This window comes from Folsomia candida, unplaced genomic scaffold (genome assembly GCF_002217175.1).
Source record: "Folsomia candida strain VU population unplaced genomic scaffold, ASM221717v1 Fcan01_Sc010, whole genome shotgun sequence".
NCBI classification, from domain to species: Eukaryota; Metazoa; Arthropoda; class Collembola; order Entomobryomorpha; family Isotomidae; genus Folsomia; species Folsomia candida.
The window spans coordinates 782,193-803,658 of record NW_019091202.1 but is presented as its reverse complement, the minus strand read 5'-3'; the positions used below and the strand labels follow the sequence as shown (position 1 = coordinate 803,658).

The 21,466-nt window shown below is 36.9% G+C and overlaps 3 protein-coding genes across 4 annotated transcripts; all 3 read right to left on the bottom strand.

Annotated features, from left to right (window-relative positions):
- Window positions 1-856: 856 nt before the first annotated feature.
- LOC110854739 lies at window positions 857-11,032 on the bottom strand. 2 transcript variants are annotated; one of them, XM_035855317.1, is made up of 6 exons: window positions 10,814-11,032; window positions 8,255-8,391; window positions 7,865-8,014; window positions 7,106-7,318; window positions 2,026-2,127; window positions 857-1,949 (listed from the first exon to the last, which is right to left on the bottom strand). In XM_035855317.1, the coding sequence occupies exons 1-6, from the start codon at window positions 10,908-10,910 to the stop codon at window positions 951-953; spliced, it is 1,698 nt and encodes a 565-aa protein (XP_035711210.1). In that variant the 5' UTR covers window positions 10,911-11,032; the 3' UTR covers window positions 857-950. The 2 variants fall into 2 exon arrangements, with proteins under 2 accessions (XP_035711210.1, XP_035711211.1); XM_035855318.1 differs by having other exon boundaries at window positions 10,877-11,031.
- Window positions 11,033-11,529: 497 nt separating this feature from the next.
- LOC118436834 lies at window positions 11,530-15,166 on the bottom strand. The gene is made up of 5 exons (XM_035855474.1): window positions 14,979-15,166; window positions 14,227-14,376; window positions 13,598-13,825; window positions 12,877-12,978; window positions 11,530-12,792 (listed from the first exon to the last, which is right to left on the bottom strand). The coding sequence occupies exons 1-5, from the start codon at window positions 15,072-15,074 to the stop codon at window positions 11,866-11,868; spliced, it is 1,503 nt and encodes a 500-aa protein (XP_035711367.1). The 5' UTR covers window positions 15,075-15,166; the 3' UTR covers window positions 11,530-11,865.
- Window positions 15,167-15,560: 394 nt separating this feature from the next.
- Window positions 15,561-21,018, bottom strand: LOC118436871. Its single transcript, XM_035855520.1, has 5 exons — window positions 20,822-21,018; window positions 19,950-20,096; window positions 19,427-19,639; window positions 16,931-17,041; window positions 15,561-16,862 (listed from the first exon to the last, which is right to left on the bottom strand). Exons 1-5 carry the CDS (start codon window positions 20,915-20,917, stop codon window positions 15,951-15,953), a joined length of 1,479 nt encoding a protein of 492 aa, XP_035711413.1. The 5' UTR covers window positions 20,918-21,018; the 3' UTR covers window positions 15,561-15,950.
- Window positions 21,019-21,466: the final 448 nt, after the last annotated feature.

Genomic DNA, 21,466 nt, shown 5'->3' with positions numbered 1-21,466 from the left:
AATAACTGTGCATGCACAAATACATAATGTACGTAGGTGCATTCCCCATCTCATGTTAAAATCCCATGAGATGGCTCATTTATCGCCGTATACGTTATATTTTATTAAAATTCTCATAGATCATACATAATATGCTACCCCTGACATACTTCGGATTATGAAAACAATAGTAATTAATTAATAGTAATATTTAAATAATAGTAAAATAGTAATTGGTTTCTCATAAAAATTCGTACAAGGCTCATGGTCCATGAAATGAGAAATACAGGAATTACAAATGTAATAAATTAAGGAGCCTTTAAAATTTGCATTTAAAACTTTAAATAAATACTTACAATGGAGTGGTGTGAGGTGGTTATCGCCGATAACCACCGGACTAATTTTAAATTGTTCAGGACCAGAAATAAGTGGACCCGTATTTTTTGGTATTCCTGAATGGGCATGTTTTCGCCCTTGGCGGAATTTTCAAAAACAATTCAGCCAAAATCAGGATTTTTAAAAATGCTGTAACTTTTCGAATTTTAACCCGATTTCAAAAAATAAGCCAAATTTGTGTTCAGAATTACATCCCTCAAAATATCAAAATTAATTTTTTAAAATTTAAAAAATTTGATATTTTTAAGCTATTTCTGAATTTTTATCCAAAAATCGATAATTTTTTGAAAATTAAAAGTTTTTCAAAAATGGATTTTTATATTTTCAGGGATGTAATTCTGAATAAAAATTGGGTTTATTTTTTGAAATCGGTTTAAAATTCGAAAAGTTACAACGTTTTTAAAAATCCGAATTTTGGCTGAATTTTTTTTTGAAAATTCCGTTAAGAGCGTAAACATGCCCATTTAGGAAAACGAAAAAATATGGGTCCACTTATTTTTGAGCATTAACAATTTAAAATTAGTCCGGTGGATATCGGCGATAACCACCTCACACCTCCTCATTGTCAGTCTTATCTAATGTACGCTCGGGCGCCTAGCGGCGCTCCTGACTTTTTGGCGCCCTGGGCAATTGCTCCGCTTGCCCCCCCAAATTCGGGGCCTGCATTCACCCTCTCCAAACAGAATATCTTTCCTTTTCAAGAAAGGCATCTCCCCCACAGGGACCACCTCCCAGTCCGGGGGCACTTCGAGATACAAAAACTCCAACGATTCTCTCTGCCTTTGCACGACCTCTTCCACCTGTCGAATCTCACACTCTTCAGAAAACCCATTAATCTCCAGCCTAACCAAACTCGCCTTCAAACCCCGCAACACTTCCATCCCATCCCAATCAATCTTCTTAATCAGAGCCTCCATCAACCTCGGATATTCCCTATTCGACACAATTTCCCGCAAAAAATGGGTATTCATCGGGGCATTATTTGACTTAACATACAGCGTGGACACCTTGCTACTCAATTTAATCAGCGAACACGTCAAATTTTTATAGCATGCCGGTCTTATCGGCGACGAACCGTTGGGTCCCATATCGATCTCGAACCTTTTAAGACGTGGAAATTCTACCAACTCGAAAAGTTCGGCAATATCTTTTCGCGCATTTTGACAATCTTGAAAACAAACCGACAATTCCTCTAATGAACCGGCCACATGATTCAACAATCTTATCAATAACACGTTATCTATGTTGGGACGGTAATCACAATTCAGGCGACGGATCACGTGACAATTTTCCAGAACCTTGTCCAAATCATCACTTAATTTGCGAAACATCTCATCTTCTTCTTCAATTCGACAGTCCACGTGCCAATTTGGATTAGCGAAATGCAACATTTCATGTCTATAAAGAAACAATTTCGGCCGGTTCTGGGCGGGTTCGCGGTAGGTGTAGAACTTGAACCGAATTTCGGATCGTGCCTTCATCCAGGAGACGGCTTCACTCTCCCAGAGGGATGACACGAGACGGCAATTCTTTAAGGTTGGTAGGGCCAAGAAGGAAAATATTTTGGAGAGTATCTACATACATATTTTCAAATTTTTAGAAACAGTTTTGGATAAAATATGATTTTAGGGACAAATTATAAATTCCTACCAACGTGTTCTCGAGGGCGCCGTAAGGTTCGGTTGTGTCAGGGGGGAAATATTCGATTCTGGGAAATAAGGAGGTGTCGAACGTTGTGGAAATGCTTCTCGCCTAAAATAGCGATTGACAACTTGACTAAAACCGAAGTAAAATATTGAGATGTTTGACACAGTCATTTGTAGCTAAGCAAATTGAATGCAACCTTTAAAAGCTGCATACTGCCTCTTAACGGCGAAGTACACACATTTGTGTAGTATTTTATTTTCTGTTGACGACGAAATAAACCGGAAATAAACCGAAATAAACCGGAACTGCAGAAATTTCCTTGACACCAAAATTTCGTTAAAAACAGAATATTTCTTCGGTATTTTGTGAAAAACTCGATGGTGAAAAGTGGAATTTTTTCGATATTTTTCTCCTAAAATTTTGGAATTTTCCCTATACCGACCAATGTTAAAAAGTGTATTTTTCGTGTTTTTCGTCAAAAACTCGAATATTGCAAACCTGGAAAAATTTAATTGGTTGCTATCAGGTATAATTTTGAAATCAAAATCGTACCGAAGGGAAATTTTATTTAAAAATTAGTAGTCCGAAAGAGGTTAAGAAGGCCCCATATCTTCGTCATATTTTCGAAGATTTACTGACGAAGGGTATGTATTGAAGAAATTCGAAATTTCTTAAAAAGTTGAGTTTGCTATTAGGTATGATAGAGTAACTATCTGGGATAATAAAAATATAAATTTCTCCCAAATTCGATTTTTGGCGATGCGGGGGTTTGGCACCTTTGAGGGGGTGTGGCGGGCGTAAATGGGCTCATGGAGTCTAACCCTCCTGCACTTTTTCGACACTCATGTATGTACATACGTCGGATATGAATGAAAAATGGCTTTTTCCATTTATTGACGTACAGTCGAAAAAATTTTCTGAGAATGTTTACGGTCACTAGAGTAGGTCACGTAGGTCAAAGCATGTTTTCTCATATTTGTCATATTTTCGGGTTTTGGGACCTATTCATATTCCCGATCATATTTCGGGCTGTTTTCGTTCATTTTATGATTTTTGGCCAAATTCTAAGATTTGGCAAACAAATCGACAGAAAATGACAAAAAATTGACTTTTATCAAAATGTTTCAATCTGAGAAACTTTCAGAAATTTACGTTCAGTTTCGCCTAAGGTGATTTAATTCATTGGGAATGAATTAAATCACCCCAGTACTTGTTTTATTGATAAAAATTGATTATCACAAGAAAATATATCAAAAAGTTAAGCCAAAAATTAAAAAAATAAAGTCATTTTTATGGTCATATTTTGAGGTTTTATCGGTCATTCATATCCGACGTCTGCTCATGTAGTACTACGACATATCCAAAGGAGATCGAAATCGGGCGCCGAGAACATGTGACCTTCTAATCCTCACTCAACTCCATGACTTTTGAGATAAATACAACTATTAAAATTTTAATCTAAATCTAATTATTGGTACATACTTCAAATAAATCGATTTGAAAATATAACAAAACTTATTCTTGGGGAAATTTGTAGTGAAAAAATGGCAAACAAATTGGCTCTGTTTTCAAATCGGCATGTTTTTGTAATATATAAGATTACTAAAATTTCAAAATGTTGAAGTTGAATTTACCTCAAAAATCATGGACTTGATTTACCGTAAAACCTCTATTTATAGCCAGCGGCGTAGCCAAGGGGGGGGCAAGGGGGGCTTGAGCCCCACCCAGAGCCCGGAAAAATAAAAATAAAATACTGAAAAATCGCTAAAATTTGCAAAAAATTAAAAAAAGAAGTTACGTATGAAGTTATATGTTAGACATTATAGGAATTCGTTATTCCTTCGTGCCCTTAGTATTTTCTGTGTCAAAAAATAAGGTACGACAGCGAAGAGATTTTGTAAGCGTTGTAAAACTGCTAAAAAATCACGCTACAATATAAGTACGTACGTATGTATGTTAGCACCAAATTGTTTTCTCCAATTTTAATCGGACGAATTTTAAATTGTTACCGCACACAAATTAAAATATCTACAGTTGTGTATTTTAGTGGATGCCCTTTGTGTCGTATTTTTAACCAAAGCATCCAAGTTTCAAATTTTAAAAGTTTCTAGTAAAGTATTATTTGTGTTCCTTAATGTTTGTAATCGGATTACCCACGGAGTATTTATTTGTTCTCATTTTGTTTTATTAAGCAATATTGTATTGATGAGGGCTCATGGTCATATCAAATGCTAATAAATTGAATTTTATTGTGATCGGGTTAAAATTGGAAAAGTTACAGCGTTTTGAAAAATCTTGACTTTGGTTAAAAAATTCGGACAAACGGAAACTGGGCTCGTCTTGTCTTGCAAGTTCGTCCCGTAGATAGTAACAAGATGAGACAAGACGTATGTATAATCTTGTCTTATCCCGTCTTGTGGGAAGCCATAGTAAAAATGTCAATGAAAAACATTGACGGGATCAATAGTTCTTGCTCTATCGGGGGCCGAAAAATGAATGGTACAGGAATAAATTTACACCCTTTATATTAGTCCTTTATCTTTTGGCTAATTATTCCGATCATGCCCTAAGCTCTTTGCTGTTGACTTTTGACAAATTTTTCTCAAGTAGAGACTGGTTTGAGCTTTTAGTAATCTTTAAAATTTTGCTATTAAACCTTTCATGCAGTGCCCGATCTTAGATTTTGGCGCCCTGGGCAAGCATATGAGGCGCCCCAGCCCCTCTAAAAAATCATAAATTTCTACAACTAACTTGCTAAATTAGTTTTTTATGCTTTTATACTAATATTAGATAAAGTATATGCATATTATTCAGTTTCATACAACTTTCTTTAACTTTGGTGAAGTGGAATTGTATGTAAAAATAATAATAGAAATTACGTTTTATAAAGTGCATCGACTACGATTGCAAAATCCATTCTGTCCATAACAACTATCCAATTGGTAAAGACGTGACTTACGACGTGTGAGATTAACTTAAAAACCCCCAGTGGAGCCTCATATGGCCGGAGTCAATGTGTTGAATTATAAATGATTAATTTTATCTCAACTCCACTTCATATTTTTCCACTTGTCGTAAATGTCGTAGACGTAGTAAACTCGGGTAACCATAGGGGGTCTCTAAAGTTATTTAAAATGTTTTCGAAATTTGGTTCATATTCTCTGAGGATGATATCTTTTATTAACTTAAATGCCAGATTTCAGCTCTCTACGACTATTTAGGAATATCGAGGGAAATGTGCCACGAAACCCGTTTCCATATTTAGCGAGAGGCCGAGTGAGACTCGGAAGGTATCCACCACCATCGCGCGTCAGGGGCGTAGTAGAATCACGTCTCACTCGCTTCTCTATTTCTCATTGGCTGTATTTTGTCACGGCTCTTGCCGTATAAGCCACTTGGACCCCAAAAATCTCCTGGTACCCACAATTTTCCTTCGGACAACAAATGCTGAAATTATAGCACTTCTCAATGGTGAAATTCTGGCATCAGGTTGTCAGAAATAAATGTGCGGGAGCCGTGAGTTTTTTAATTATTTATGTGTAGGTAAAAAACGATTTTCGAATTTTGCAACTTTTGATGCACGATGCAAGATGATGATGATGCAAGTTATGGTCTAATTCTTGTTACCCAAGGTACATATATGTACATTGGGTTTCTCATTTTTCCCAGTTTCTTTCCTCCATTTTTTGAAGGGGGGTTGGTTACATATAATTTAAAATAGCTAAACTATATTAAAAGTTGCGCCCGAAAGTTTTCGTCCTAATTTTTATATTTTATTTGGTGAAATCGATGCAACGCGGAATGGCACATTTCCCATAATAAGCCTCTATTGACATTTTTAAGTGCATACCAAATTTTACGTCGATCGGATGAGTAGAACAGAAATAAACCTGGAGACAGGCGGACAAAACTATTCCATAAGCCCTGACTCCCCAATCTTATCTAGTGTACGCTCGGGCGCCTGGCGGCGCCCCTGTCTTTTCGGCGCCCTGGGCAATTGCCCCGGTTGCCCCCCCCCAAAATCGGGGCCTGCTTTCATGTTGCCCGGATTTTTTCGTAAAATTTTCCTTTAAGTGCACTACAGGCATATGCTATATCTAAGGAACACAAGGTTGATTTTTTAACTGGTCACTAAAAAAATACCATTTGAGGTGTCACGCTTTGCTCTAAAGCCACTTGGTACCACAAATCTTTAACCCGAATTTCCAGACCCTCGTTAATGTGCGATCCAATTTTTTGTCATCCAAAAAAACCACAGGGATGAATTGGATACACACAATTTACATAAGAAATGATTAAGGCGTTATTAGGTCAGGCATTGAATTTGGCGTGCTATATTGAGTGGTTTTTCGCGCTAAAAGCTAAGCTATGTTTAGCTATGTACCCTGTGTTAAAGCGGTGTAAGTGAGTGAGCGTAGAAATTTTAAGCCTAAAAAGGGTAATTTAGATATTTATTAGCTGGGCGCCCCCCCCAGGACCCAATCCTGGCTACGCCGCTGTTTATAGCCCTCTTCTAATTATAGCCGGTCTCCAAATATAGCCGGGTCTAGAGACCAAGATTACCAAATTTTAGCCGGATCTCTAATTATAGCCGGGTCCCCAATTATGGCCGGGTCTCTAATTATGGCCCGACATGTCCGCTGTGTCCCCGTTCATAGCCCATTCAAGAAAAATGTTGCACATTATGCCAATCAACGAATAAGTTGAACTACTAATTCTTTCATATTAATTTCAGGTTAATAAGGGATATAATCATGGCAGAAAATTTAAAAAACCTGCTAAACTTCGTTTCAAGATGTAGATTAAAAGTGAATGGGTTACTTATGCCTTATCTTGCTAAATTAGAAAACTCAAATTGAGTCAACATGAATTATATTTGATTTTGTAACATCTAAAATTTTTGGAGCAACAAAATTTAGCCGGGTCTCTAATTATAGCCGGGTCCGTGACCCTCAGTTTTGGATTTTAGCCCCGGCTATAAATAGAGGTTTTACGGTAGTTTAAGAAATTGCATTTAAAGAGATTGGGTATGGGTAACGCGTCGTCCACAGTAGCCTTAAACCTCTTGTCTGTGTATACCAACCTGGAACCTGAAAACGTTTTTGTGCAGATAATTCTGTGGGGAATTGTTCCTCTGTTCCGTTGAAAAAACGTTCCACAATGAAAATTTCCACCAGGGTGGAGGTGGATATGGCTCAACGCAAGTTTCCCCTAGGGTGAACATATCCCCAGGCGTCATCCTCATAGTGTAACAAACTTCGGTCTGATTAAGGAATATTGCGTAATCTTGGGTGCTCTGCAATTTTATTCATAAGTTTTAAAGTACATGTACAGGGTAGTTTAAATGTCGCGCTACAATGGAAATTTTTCAATTAGAAAAATTCCTAAATTCCCATTTGCTCCCCAAATTTTGAGAATTTACCAAACAGTTTTGACAAAACTGACGACAAAATTTTTAAAATGTTTAGTTCAGAGACAAAATGTTGGTAAGTATTTAATGGGAATTTGCGAATTTTTCCCATTGAAAATTTTCCATTGTACACAGCCTGACATGTAAACCATCCTGTAGATATCTATGCATGCATACAGGGTGGTTTAAATGTCAGGTTACAATGGAAAATTTTTCAATGGGAAAAATTCGCAAATCTCTATTAGTTACCGAAATTCTGCCTCTGAAATTCAATATTTTAAGAAGTTTGTCATCAGTGTTCCATAAGTTTTGATAAAAATTAATAAAAATCTCAATCCCAAATCCGTACCTTATGGAAAGTTACGAATTTTTCCCATTGACAATTTTCCATTGTAACCTGACATTTAAACCACCCTGTATAAAAGAACTAACCGACACCCGCCTAATCCAGTAGTTGCCATGGTGACAAGAAATTTGAAATCGGGCCGAGGTCACATCCAGATTCCCGACCCATCGGATCCTAGACAAACATATGAATTCTTCTCCCCCCTCACAACCTTTATACGAGTGGCCGAAAGTGTACTGTGCAAATAGATAATTAAAAACAGCAATTAGGTAATATGTACACATTGATTTTCAAAAATGTGAAATCCATGTACATATTTATGTAATTAGGGGAACTTGAGGTAAAAATGAATATTTTTAACTTTTTAAATTAAATGAATAGTGAATGAAGAAATATTTTTTTGAACAGGTACGTATTATATCAATATTTATGACCGGTCCTTCAAATGAGAATGTATTTGATTGAATTCCTCTTACCCGCTGATCCTCGATGTACGGGAGGACGCAGTGCACGAATTGTGCATGCGTTTCAGTGCAGCGACAAAGGTGGATTTGACTGGATAAGGGTTTCCAGGCCGTACGGCCCGAAGGGCCGTACCAGGCCTGACCATGCACTAGATAATAAAATGAGATTTTATGATAAAACTGTTGAAATCATGAAGTTTTTATGAAATTGTTAGAGAACTTAATTTATGCTAGTTTCAATTGCATAGTGAGTTGATCTGAATCCATTCTAACCTTCTAGTTATTACAAATTCAAACTTTTTCTTATTGTTAGACATTTACAGTATGTCACGAAATTGTAGATGCAACGACATATTTTTTATTTCGATATGATCCCACAATTTCTAAAATTCCGAACTTCGGGAACAAATGTCAGAAGTATCTACGGACAATTTCCGCGTCGTCGATTTTTAATGTCACACGCAGGTCAAAGGTCAGCATTTTATTAAAGATTCAAAATGAGAGACCAAAAGTAAAACTCGGTGGATAATTTTTTTTCGACTTTCCAATATTTTTTATTGGACGCGGCAAGGCCTCACGAAAAAAATGAGCTATCGTATGACCGTGTACGATTTTTTTGACGCCCACAGGAATTTTTCGCCCAGAACAGTTTGGAGGTCTAAAATCGTGACCGTGGCGAAATTCAAACAATTGAAATATACAAAACCATATTGACATCGAATACATGCCTTTGTATATTTCGATTGTTTGAATTTCGCCACGGTCACGATTTTAGACCTCCAAACTGTTCTGGGCGAAAAATTCCTGTGGGCGTCAAAAAAATCGTACACGGTCATACGATAGCTCATTTTTTTCGTGAGGCCTTGCCGCGTCCAATAAAAAATATTGGAAAGTCGAAAAAAAATTATCCACCGAGTTTTACTTTTGGTCTCTCATTTTGAATCTTTAATAAAATGCTGACCTTTGACCTGCGTGTGTCATTAAAAATCGACGACGCGGAAATTGTCCGTAGATACTTTTGACATTTTTTCCCGAAGTTCGGAATTTTAGAAATTGTGGGATCATATCGAAATAAAAATATGTCGTTGCATCTACAATTTCGTGACATACTGAAGGCATTTTACGTAGGGTTTTGAATGGAAAAATTTCCATTCAAAACTCTATTTGCCAGAAAAGGAGGGAAACAGTGATGAAGGTGGGAAAAAAGGCCTCGTGATGTGAAACCTCACAAGGCTTCTCGAAGAATAAAGTGAGGCCTACGATCTCGCATTTCGAGAAAGCTCAAGCCCGTGACCTCACAATTTAAGCCTAGGCCTCGGAAGCTACAGGCCTTAGCGAGATCGGCCTCTCCATTTAAATGTGAGGCCAAGGACCTCACACGGCCTCACATCGGGAATCTTACGCGTCAGCGAGGCCGGTCTCGGCCTCTTTAGTTTTCAAAATTTAGACCTCAGACGTCACTGTCCTCGACCTCAAAATCTTTAAAAAGGCCGAGGCATAAGGTCACAAAAACTGATCAAAGAGCGCAAAGAGCCCAAGGCTTCCCATCACTGTTTAGGCCCATGTATGTATTTAATCCTTATTTATTAAGGCCATATTTTCGTACTTCAAATTTGTATCTTGGTGAATTCCACCCAGTTTAATCTTCCTTTCAGCGTGTTTATACCATTCTATTACTCATGCATATTAAATGCATTTCAACAATTTCTCGAACTGAGCATATTACTACATAACTTTCATATGTTCCCGAACTTAGGAACTCAATCTTATGCAGACATCAAGTATGAACTTCAATTGTTAGAAACTTTAATTTTTAAAGGTGTTCAAAATGTCAAACTCCGGCCGGTATATTTTTAGTGAAGCAAATTCCTAGCAGCGAAACAAGCGGGTTTTGATCTGACTAATTTTAAATTGTCCACGCTCAGAAATAAATGAGAGGAACTACATTTTTGCGGTCTCCAGAATACAAGTTTTCGCTTGTGGCAGAGTTTAAAAATAAAATTTCGGCTTTAAAATCAGGGTTTTTCAAGACGCTCTAACTTTTCTAATCATGTTAAAATAGTTTTAATTTTCTGCTTAATTTTTTTTTGCATTTTTGATGATACATTTCATGATGTAGCATGAAAATTTCAGATGTTAAAAGTTTAAAAAAATGAATTTTAATAATTACAGGGGAGAAATTCTGAGCAAGAATTGAGCTTAATTTTTGAAATCGTATTAAAATTCGAAAAGTGTATTTAATAAATTTAATAATTCCGCCACAATCGAAAATGCATTCTACAAAACACAAAAATTTTGGTCCGTTTATTTTGATGCTTCAACAATAAAAATTAGTCCGGTCGAAATAGGAGATAATCACCTTAAATCTTTTCTGTTACCCAGAGTTAATAACATACATAAGTCAATTTCTTGGTCATTTATCTAGCGATTTTAATTAAGTTTTGAACAAGAGCAATGGGAAAAATGTATGTACTTCTTCCCATTTCCTGGTGATTTGAGTTTCTACCAGTCAAAAACCCTGATTTTGACCGGACTCTTGTAAAATTTTAATGGTTTAAAAAAAGGCCGTACAATTCTTCAAAAAATCCAGGCCCCTCATTGGCTTGTCGCGGCACTGATGCGTTTTAAACTCACCATCCGGGTCTAAGAATTGCAGCTCCATGTCCATTTTATGTATTTTATTGGTGGCGAAAACTTTGCAAATTTTTTGTTTTTGCACAAAAGTTATGTGGAACAAATTTAAGAGCAGCTGCAGGTACAAATGTATATAGTATATACATGTGATGAGCTGTTACTGAGAAATACCCGGAACAGATTCCGGGTTGGTTACGGAGTGATCCGGGGAAAGTAGTGGGGTTAAAGGTTCCTAAAGATTTCTGCGCGTCGAGTGCTCAATCTCTTTATAAAAACTGCAGTTTGTCATGTAGAATAGGTACGCATACATACCTGTTCACCTCCATTCCTTTGACTCATTATGGCCGTGAATGTATATAAATTTCCCATCATTTGAATGAAAATGACTGAATGATTGTGTCTTCTCAGATGAATCAGTGTGAATGAAAGGATTTTTCACCCGGTGACCAAGGCGTGGAGCGAAGTAAGAAATGAAGTCGGATGAAGTGAAATAAATTTGAAGGAAAATGACTGAATGTGAATAAACATCTTCTGACAGACATCGGAATGGCTGGCTTTTAAGTGAAAATATTTTTAAATAGGTGGGCACATTCTAAATAATCCGGTAAAGTCACACAGGTAATGATTTCCCGGTAATAAATTAATAAAGATGGCTCATTTAACGCTTTATACGTTATATTTTATTACAATTCTTACAGATTATATACATACTATACCTGATATACTTCGGATTATGAAAAAAATAGTAATTAATTAATAGTAATAAATAATAGCAAAACAGTAATTAGTTTATTTAAAAAATCCGCACAAGGCTCATGGACCATGAGTCATGGTCCATGGAATGACAAATAAAGGAATTATAAATTTAATAAATTAAGGGCCTTTACAAATTTGCATTTAAAACTTTAAATAAATACTCAGAAATCGAGGCAATCCCGAAACAATTGGATGTATTTAATAGCCTACATCTAAGCGTTGAATTTTCTGCCTTAACATTCAACCTGTCCAAAAAAGATATCTTTCCTATTCAAGAAAGGCATATCCCCCACAGGGACCACTGCCCAGTCCGGGGGCACTTCGAGATATAAAAACTCCAACGAATTCCTCTGCCTTTGCACGACTTCTTGTAAATTGTCTTCCACCTGTCGAATCTCACACTCGTCCGAAAACCCATTAATTTCCAGCCTCACCAAACCCGCCCTTAAACCCCGCAACACTTCCATCCCATCCCGATCAATCTTCTTAATCCGAACCTCCCTCAACCTCGGGTAATCCCTATTCGATACAATTTCCCGCAAACAATACCCATTCAACGGGGCACTGTTCGACTTAAAATACAGCGAGGACACCTTGCTACTCAACTTTATTAGTGAAGGGGTCAAATTTACGTACCATTCGTGTCTTATTGACGGCAGAACACTGTCACCCATATCAATCTCAAATTTTTTAAGGAGCGGGAATTCTATCAACTCGAAAAATTCGGTAATATCTTCCCCCGCATTTTCACAATTGTCGAAAAGAACACACAATTCCTCTAACGAACCGGCCACTCGATTCAGCAACCTGGCCAAGAGCGCGGTATTTATGGTGTGACAGTAAACACAGCTCAGGCGACGGATCATTGGGTCACAATTTGTAAGAAGCCGGTCCAAATCGTCCCCTAATTTCGAGAAGGTCGCCGTGTCGCCGGTATTGAGACGATCCACGTGCCAATTTGGATGGGCAAAGGGTAACATTTCATTTCTGTAGAGAAAGAACTTCATCGACTTGACGGGTCCGCGGTAAACGTGAAACTGGAACCGAATTTCGGATCGGGACTTGAGCCAGGGGACGGCTTCACTCTCCCAGAAGGATGAGACGAGGCGGCAATTCTTTAAGGTTGGTAGAGCCAAGTAGGAAAATATTTTTGAGAGGATCTATATATTAGATATTTTGAAAATTTGAAGTTTAAGTGGTTGGATTTTGGGGAAAATTGGAAAAAAATTTATTGATTTACTAACCAGCGTATTTTCGAGGGCGAGGTAAGATTCGGATGTGTCAGGTGGGTAATATTCAATCTTTTGGGATGCGTTCGGGTCAAGCGTGGTTGGAATGCTTCTCGGCTGAAATTAGCAGTGAGAAATTTACCAGAAATTTACAGAGATTTTCTATTTTTTTCGATATCCTCTTAAAAATAATTTGTTACCCTTTCAAAATTTAAATGCATTCTGAATTCTAGATAAACTATCTACTTAAATCTAGGGGAGCGTTACCTTGATAAATAAAACGGAAGGGTTTCCCTTGAGCTGGTATACATATTTTACTTAAGGGGCCGTTCATAAATTATGTAACGAAAAAATCGACCTTTGTCAGAACCCTCTGTCACTCTAGTGTAACACAAAAACTTTACATAAATTGGAAAGAAATGTTAATGAAAATCTTGTGCGATGGTCGGAATTTTGCAAGATATTGAGTTGAAAAACCGGCAATTTTTACCAGGCGGAGGAAGCAAACCTAACTTCCATTCTCTCCCCTGGCTAAAAATTGTACATTTTTCAACTTTGACCAATTTGAAATTCTGACCATCGCAGAAACTGCCTGAAGAAATTTTCGTTGTATTGACATGGACCACTTAATTTCAAAATTTCAATCAAATCGGAGGGTTACACTTCACACCATCGCATTGTAAGTTCGTGAACAGGTAAACTGGTGAAAGTTAGTAAGTAAAATGTATGTACAAACCTGGAAGCAGAAAACGAACGTGTACTGAAAATCTTCTGGGCAATTCTTCCTTTGCACAATTCCCTTGGAAAAAACCTTCCACTTTGGTTTCCACCAGCGAGGTGGGGGGTAATATTCTTGAAAAACGTTTTCAGCTAGGACGAAAATGTCCCCGGACGATATTTTCATTCCGTCCGGGGTATCACAGACATCTTTCTCATTTAGAAATATGGCGTAATTTTTGGCATCCTAGAATTTCATGGTAAAGCACGCTCTTAAAAATGATGTCACCCTTTTGAACAGTATTTAAATGCACTGTGGAAAGTGCAGTAAGTAACTTACTAAATTAATTACGTAATAAATTTATAATAAATAAGTAATTATGTATTAACCCTTAAACCGTTTAAAAGTAAATTACATAATGCGAAATGACAATTGTATACCATGAAACCCGGTGTTAGTTGTCACCGAGTGGTTTTATGTGACTTCACCAAATGATGATAATGTGCATTTTTCTCCTCATACATTCTGTCCCCATGATGACAAATTATCACCGGTTGGTTTCAATTTTACCACCATTAGGTGACAAACATTATCTCCATTAGAAATTAAAGTAGATCCGTCCGTGTATTTATTTATCTGTAACTAACCGACACCCGCTTAATCCAGTGGTTGCCATGGCGACAAGAAATTTGAAATCGGGCGGATGAGACCTTCTCCTTCCCGAACCAGCGGACCCTTAACAATAATAGGAACTCTTCACCATCTCCACAACCTTCATACGAGTGGTCGAAAGTGTACTGTGAAAATATTTAAACAGAATTAATTAGCGAGTCAGTATCGATTTGGGCTCATGGTTTCATAAATTATTAGACTAATCACTAGGTTAGGTTAAATTCCTAAATGACTATAATCGCAACAATTGAAAACCGTTTGTTAAAAATTTTCAAAATTTGCAATTCCATCTCAGAACATGTAAATGTTTATGGAATGTCCCTTTAATGAATTGAATACCGAACAATGAGTACGTGCAAGGTGGTTATCGCCCATTTTGACCGGTCTAATTTTAAATTGTTCACACTCAGAAATATTTATCATCGTATTTTTACGTTTTGCAGAATGCACAAATTTTCTCTGGTTGCGGAATTTAAAAAAAATCAGCCAAAATCATGATTTTTCAGAACACTAACTTTTTGAATTGTATCCCTAGTTAAAAAAGCAAACACAATTTTGCTCAGAATTACATGCTTTCCTGGAATTATAAAAATCCATTTTTAAAAACATTGTCATGCTAAATATTCCTAAATTTTGTAATGCAAGTAAGAAAATTTTTTTACTGGTAATAATTGCTTGTAAAGTTTTTAACTGTGAGTAAATAAGTAATTTATTGAGCTCTTCTCACCCGCTGGCCTTCGATGTAGGGGAGGACACAGTATATGAACTGATCTCTTGTATTAAACTTATGTCGATGACCTAAAAAACGCAGCTCTATGTCCATTTAATGTTTAAGGAAAATTTTGAAAATAAATATTTTGAATTATTTTCGTGGACAAAAAGTCGTGTGGATTGAAAAGCAGCTGGACTGTTACATATGTTGAGCAATGACCTGTTTATGCCCGGAAAAGATTCTCCGGGTTGGAGGCGGACCGATCCGGGGGAAAGTATTGCGGTGAAAGTTAGACCAACATTTAGTGTGAAAAGTACGCTTTGGGACCATCCATATATTACGTCAGAAAAAATTCTGAATTTTATCACACCCCCACCCAACATAAACATTAAGTATAGGGACTTTTAACATGGGGAAGATAGGAAGCCCTAAACCACCCACCCACAAAAATGATCACGACGTAATATATGGACGTTCCCTGATCAAATACCTGTCCAGTTTCATTCATTTGACTAATTACGATTGTAAATGATCGTGAATGAAAATGAATTTGGACTTGTATGAATGCAAAAATAATACACGAATGTGTACACTTCGTCATAAAATCAAGTTTGCATTTAATTAGCATAAATTTCATTCATCGCAAAACTCAATACTGATAATAATAATAATAATATAATATAATATCATAATTTTTCATATCCTAATGAAAATTTTTTATAAGGCTCACCATGGTCCATAGAATTGCAGATCAATAAAATATGTAGCACTACATAACAATTTAACAACGATACAATTAAGATTTTGTTTTTGCATAAATTACCCTGCGGGAAAATTTAATATAAATTAATGGGCACTTGGAAATTTGCATCTAAAAAAATATCTATTTATGTGCATGAATCCAGAAAGCTATCATACTCCAGTCAATTACGCAACAATTGGAGGTAAGTTATCCTGCGTAACAATCTCTCTTGTTCAAATATAATTTTAAACTTCTCTAAATAAAATCTGTTTCCTTTTCAAGTAAGGCATCTCCCCCACAGGGACCACCCCCCAGCCCGGGGGCACTTCGAGACGTAAAAACTCCAACGAGTTTCTCTGCCCTTGCACGACCCCTTCCACCTGTCGGATCTCACACTCGTCAGAAAACCAATTAATCTCCAGTCTCACCAAACCCGCCCTTAAACCCCGCAAAACTTCCATCCCATCCCGATCAATTTTTCTAACGCGAACCTCCCTTAACCTCGGATACGATTCCCTATTTGACACAATTTCCCGCAAAAAATTTGCATTCATAGGGGCACTTTCCGACTTCAGATACATCGCGGACACCCTCCTACTCAACCTTATCATCGAACCGGTCAAACTTTCATACCATTCCGGTCTTATCGTCGACACGACGTTGGGACCCATATCGATCTCGAACCTTTTAAGGAGCGGGAATTCTATCACCTGGAAAAGTTCGGTGATATCTTCCCCTACATTTTCACAAGTTTCGAAACAAATCGCCAATTCCTCTAACGAGCCGGCCAATCGATTCAGCAACCCTATCAATAGCACGTTATTCATGGAGGGGTAGTGAACACAGCTCAGGCGACGGATCACGTGACAATTTTCAAGAATCTGGTCCAAATCGTGACTTAATTTGGGAAAAGTTAGATTCTTCCCGTCATCGAAACATTCCACGTGCCAATTTGGATGGGCGAAGGGCAACATTTCATGTCTATAGAGAAATAATCTTGGTGGGCTGTTGGTGAGTTCGGAGTAGGGGTACAGCTTGAACCGAATTTCGGATCGGGACTTGAGCCAGGGGACGGCTTCACTCTCCCAGAGGGATGACACGAGGCGGCAATTCTTTAAGGTTGAGAGGCCCAAGTGGGAAAATATTTTGGAGAGTATCTACAATCATATTTTCAAAATTTTAAGAAAAATGGAAAAATTGGAAATTAATTTACTGATCTACAAACCAACGTGTTGTCGAGGGCGAGGTAAGATTCGGTTGTGTCACGTGGGAAGTATTCGATCATTTCGAGTGCGTGATCCCCAGATGGATCGAAAGGTGTGTAAATGGTTCTCTCCTGAAATAAAGGTTAAAAAAATTACTAAACCCGCAGTGAAATATTTGGACAGTTCGCCCTGTCATGTATAACTTGCAAACTCTTAGCGTTTAGCCAAATAATGAGACGCCTTTGATCTAATTATTAGCAAGTTTAGAAATACATGTTAGCTAGTTTTTTAGTGAGTATGAATTTACTTTGCAGGAAAAGTTCATTTTGCTATTAATTAACAAAAGTGGCAAATTAAGGCATTCAATTAATATCCCCTATAAATAGTTCGATTTTGCCCCGTAATTGATTTTCAGTTACCATATTTAGTTTACTTCCCCCTCACGTATTTTTTCGTCGCCATATTTGATTTTAACTTGCCACTCAAGTTATTAACAATGTAGGGTCATAAATGGATTATTTTCAGGGGGACAACATCAACCAAATTAACGGTAATTTAATTCAAGTTAGTCAACATAGAATCATTTAGAGGGTAAAATCAAACGGTTCAAGGGGCTTAAAAAATGTATGCTGAAAATTTACCTCAAAGCAGGGTTGCAAGTCGTATATATCACCTTGTGAGATTTAGTGAGATTTAATGATTTATATCAATCATCTCAGTTGGGGCTGAGTGAGAAATATGAGAAATAAACCGTAGTAACGTTAGAAGTAGCTCACCCTGCAATAATGATTTGACATAATTTTGCTCCAAAGGTGCAGAATAAGCCGACAAAATCAGTGGATAAATGTTATAAAATTTTGCACCAATGGTGCAGAATAATCAGTGAAATTAGATATATTGTAATCATATAATTTTGCACCAATAGTGTAGGATAACGCGAGAAAATACATATTTACTTTTGACAAAATCTGGACTTTTGACACGAACCAATTAAATCGTGATGTCAAATTTTTGTGATTATTTCTTCCAGTTATTCTTCACTGTTGGCGCATTTTGCATCGATTCTCCCAATTGTTTCGTATGATTTTGGACAACCAATTGTTCGATACTAACGGTGCTAATTATCCCAAAATTGTAGTCCTACGTCGATAAATTTTCCCAACTAATTTGCACCATTTGCATACTGATAGATCAAGATTGTGTAATTATTTCTTCCAGTTCTTCTGCACTTTTGGTGCATTTTGCATAGATTATACCAGTTATTTCGCATTATTTTCGATAACCGAATATTCGACCCCAAAGGTGCTAGTAATTCCAAAAATTGTAGTCTTTTCACTATCGATGTTCTGTATTAATTCGCACCAATTGCGTCACGGATTCTTCGATACCAATGGTGCGATTAAGATGCTCAATAATGGACAAGGGGATTTTTAATTAGCATCAATTGATGCAAAAAACTCGTGAACACACGAACAGACAGACGGACAAGAGGAATTCAATAGCTCTCATGCTACGCAGGGTGAGCTAATAAACCGTAGTAACGTTAGAAGTAGCTCACCCTGGAATAATGATTAGGATATAGTTTTGCACCAAAGGTGCAAAATAATCGGACAAAATGGATGCATAATTTTCATATAATTTTGCACCAATGGTACAGAATAAACGAGGAATAACAGAAATTTGATATAATGTTGCACCAATGGTGCAGCCAAAATGGTTAATATTGTGACTAAATCTCGACACGATTTCAAGGTTACGTTATGTCTGCCTAGGCTAACTAGAACTTTCAGTCAATCATAACCATTGGTGCGGAGTACATCGATTCCTCCAATTATTTCGCACCATTTTGCTTTAACGATTGTTAGCCGTAGTAACGTTAGAAGTAGGTCACCCAGTCGTGATGATTAGACAGAACTTTGCATCGAAGGTGCGGAATAAGCCGGCAAAATAGATCATAACTCGTATATATTCTTGCACCGATGGTGCAACAAAAACGGCTAGCCGATGCGTCATTACTGCAGCATTAGCGACCATCCGGGCTACAAAATTGTGAAAACTTTGGCAAAATTGCATGACCATTTCTCCCGGATATTTTGCACTATTGGTGGGTTTTACATCCCTTCTCCTAATTATTTCGCATCATTTTGTGTTACCGATTGTTAGATATCAACGGTGCTATTAATTTATTAAAAAATTCGATTCGGTTTGTTCAATACCAATGGTGCGTCTAACTTATTCAATAATGGTCAAGGGGATTTTTCGAGAGGAATTCAATAGCTCTCATGCTACGCAGGGTGAGCTAATAATGAGATAAACTTGTAGTTCATGACCCCGTCCGCTAGGTGGCGTTAGTGCATGGCTCATAAATCTCACTATTTCTCATATTTCTCATGTCTCACTACTTCTCATTATATCTCAGTGAGATGAGATTATTGAAGGCCAGATGAGGTTTCTGCAACCCTGCCTCAAAGGTTATCAAATTGAATGCAACTTTTAAAAATGGTTAATGCACAAACCTGGAACCTCCAAGAGTTCTTATATTGATAACTCCTCTTCTTGTTTCCCTTTGAAAAAACTTTCCACCTTGAAAATTTCCACCAGGGTGGAGGCGGATCTGGCCCGCCGCAAGTATCCTCGATGACCAACATGTCCCCAAGTGTCATCTTCATTCCGTCCGTACTGTCACAAACCTCGGTCTTATTTAGGAATATTGCGTAATCTTGGCCGGTCTGGAATTTTTTTCGTAACTTTCAAAATAGATTTACATATGTATGTACAGGGTGGTTTAAATGTCACGCTACAATGGAAAATTTTTCAATAAGAAAACTTCCGTTATTGACTAAAATTTCGGCTCTGAAATTGAACATTTTAAGAAATTTGTCACTGGTGTTCTATCAGTTTTAATAATAATCAATAAAAATCTTAATCCCAAGTCCGTATCTAATGGGGATTTAAAAGACTTTTCCCTTTGCAAAATTCGCCAATGTGACGTGACATTTAAACCACCCTGTACAAATTTATGTATGCATATGTACTAACCGACAACCGCTTAATCCAGTAGTTCCCATGGCGACAAGAAATTTGAAATCGGGCCGAGCTGACTACTTCCTCGAAAGATTGAATCCTAAACAAAAATAGGAATTCTTCTCCGTCAACACAACCTTCATACGAATGGCCGAAAGTGTACTGTGCAAATAATTAAAAAAAACGATTATGTATCGATTTTCAAAAAATATTGACCATTCATATCTTAAATATATAGTAACCATCAGAGATTGGCAAAACACCTGGTCAAAAATTCATTTTTCATCCAAACCTCTGTCATTTTTATTTCTGACTGGCATTCAGTTATTTTCCTTCAAATTCACTTCATTTCACTCCATCTTCGCCACATGTATTACGTACGCATATGGTGAAAAATGAGAACAGTGAGAAATCCTTTTATGCATTGTAATTCATTCACATATTCGATACTGAGTGAATAAATTATCTCGAATAATTTATTAGATAATTCCTTATTCGATAAATTCATGAAAATGTGTGAATAATTATTTCAAAAAATTGTCAATGAATTTGAATTTCATTAACTAAATATTTTTCATGAGGACTAATTGGTCATTATTGATTTTCCACGCGATGCTTGATACATGAGGCAAATTGAGAAATCCCTGTATGTATGTAATTGGGGAAATATAGAGAGATAAAATAAATATGCACAAATTTAATGAGTAAATACATATTTACTACTTCAAATTGCCAATGAATGAATCCTTACATAATTCGTGAATAGTTAACTTCAAATTTTAAATTGAATGAAGGAATATTTTTTGACCAGGTGCATATTTTTATATGGTCACACTCTTTATGAAGGGTCCCTTAAATAATAATTTATTTTATTGAATTCCTCTCACCTGCTGACCCTCGATGTAGGGGAGGACGCAGTACACCAATTGTCCACGTGTTTTTAATTTACTATACCAACCTAGGAAACTCAGCTCTACGTCCATTCTATTTTACCCGTTAATATGTAAATTTTTCAAATATAACAATTTTTCGTTTTTGCACAAAAGTGGTGTGGATTAAAGAGCAGCTGGACGTATGTACATGAGCAGTTGTTGAGAAATACCCGGAACAGATTCCGGGTTGGTTGCGAAATGAAGAAGTGATCTGTGGAAAGTAGTGTGACTAAATATTTCCCGTGTTGAGTGCAGTTCGGTTAAATCCATGTGTAAAAACTGCACTTGGTCATACAGAATACACGATGAGACTTTTGTAACCTGAGTGCACTATACCAACTTTTCTATGAATATACGAAGATGTTTGTGCGATGGATGGAATTTGTCAAATCATTTGAGGTCAAATTAAAAAAAATAAGTTCGTACCAAGCGGAATAAGCAAAGCCCCACTCTCATTCCCCTCGAAGGGATAAAACACCCATTTTGCAACTTTTACCTTGAATATTTTGACAAATTCCACCCATCGCATGAACTGCCTCACGTATGAGCGATGGATTTACGTATTGACATGAACTTTCACGGGGATGATAAACTTTTGAA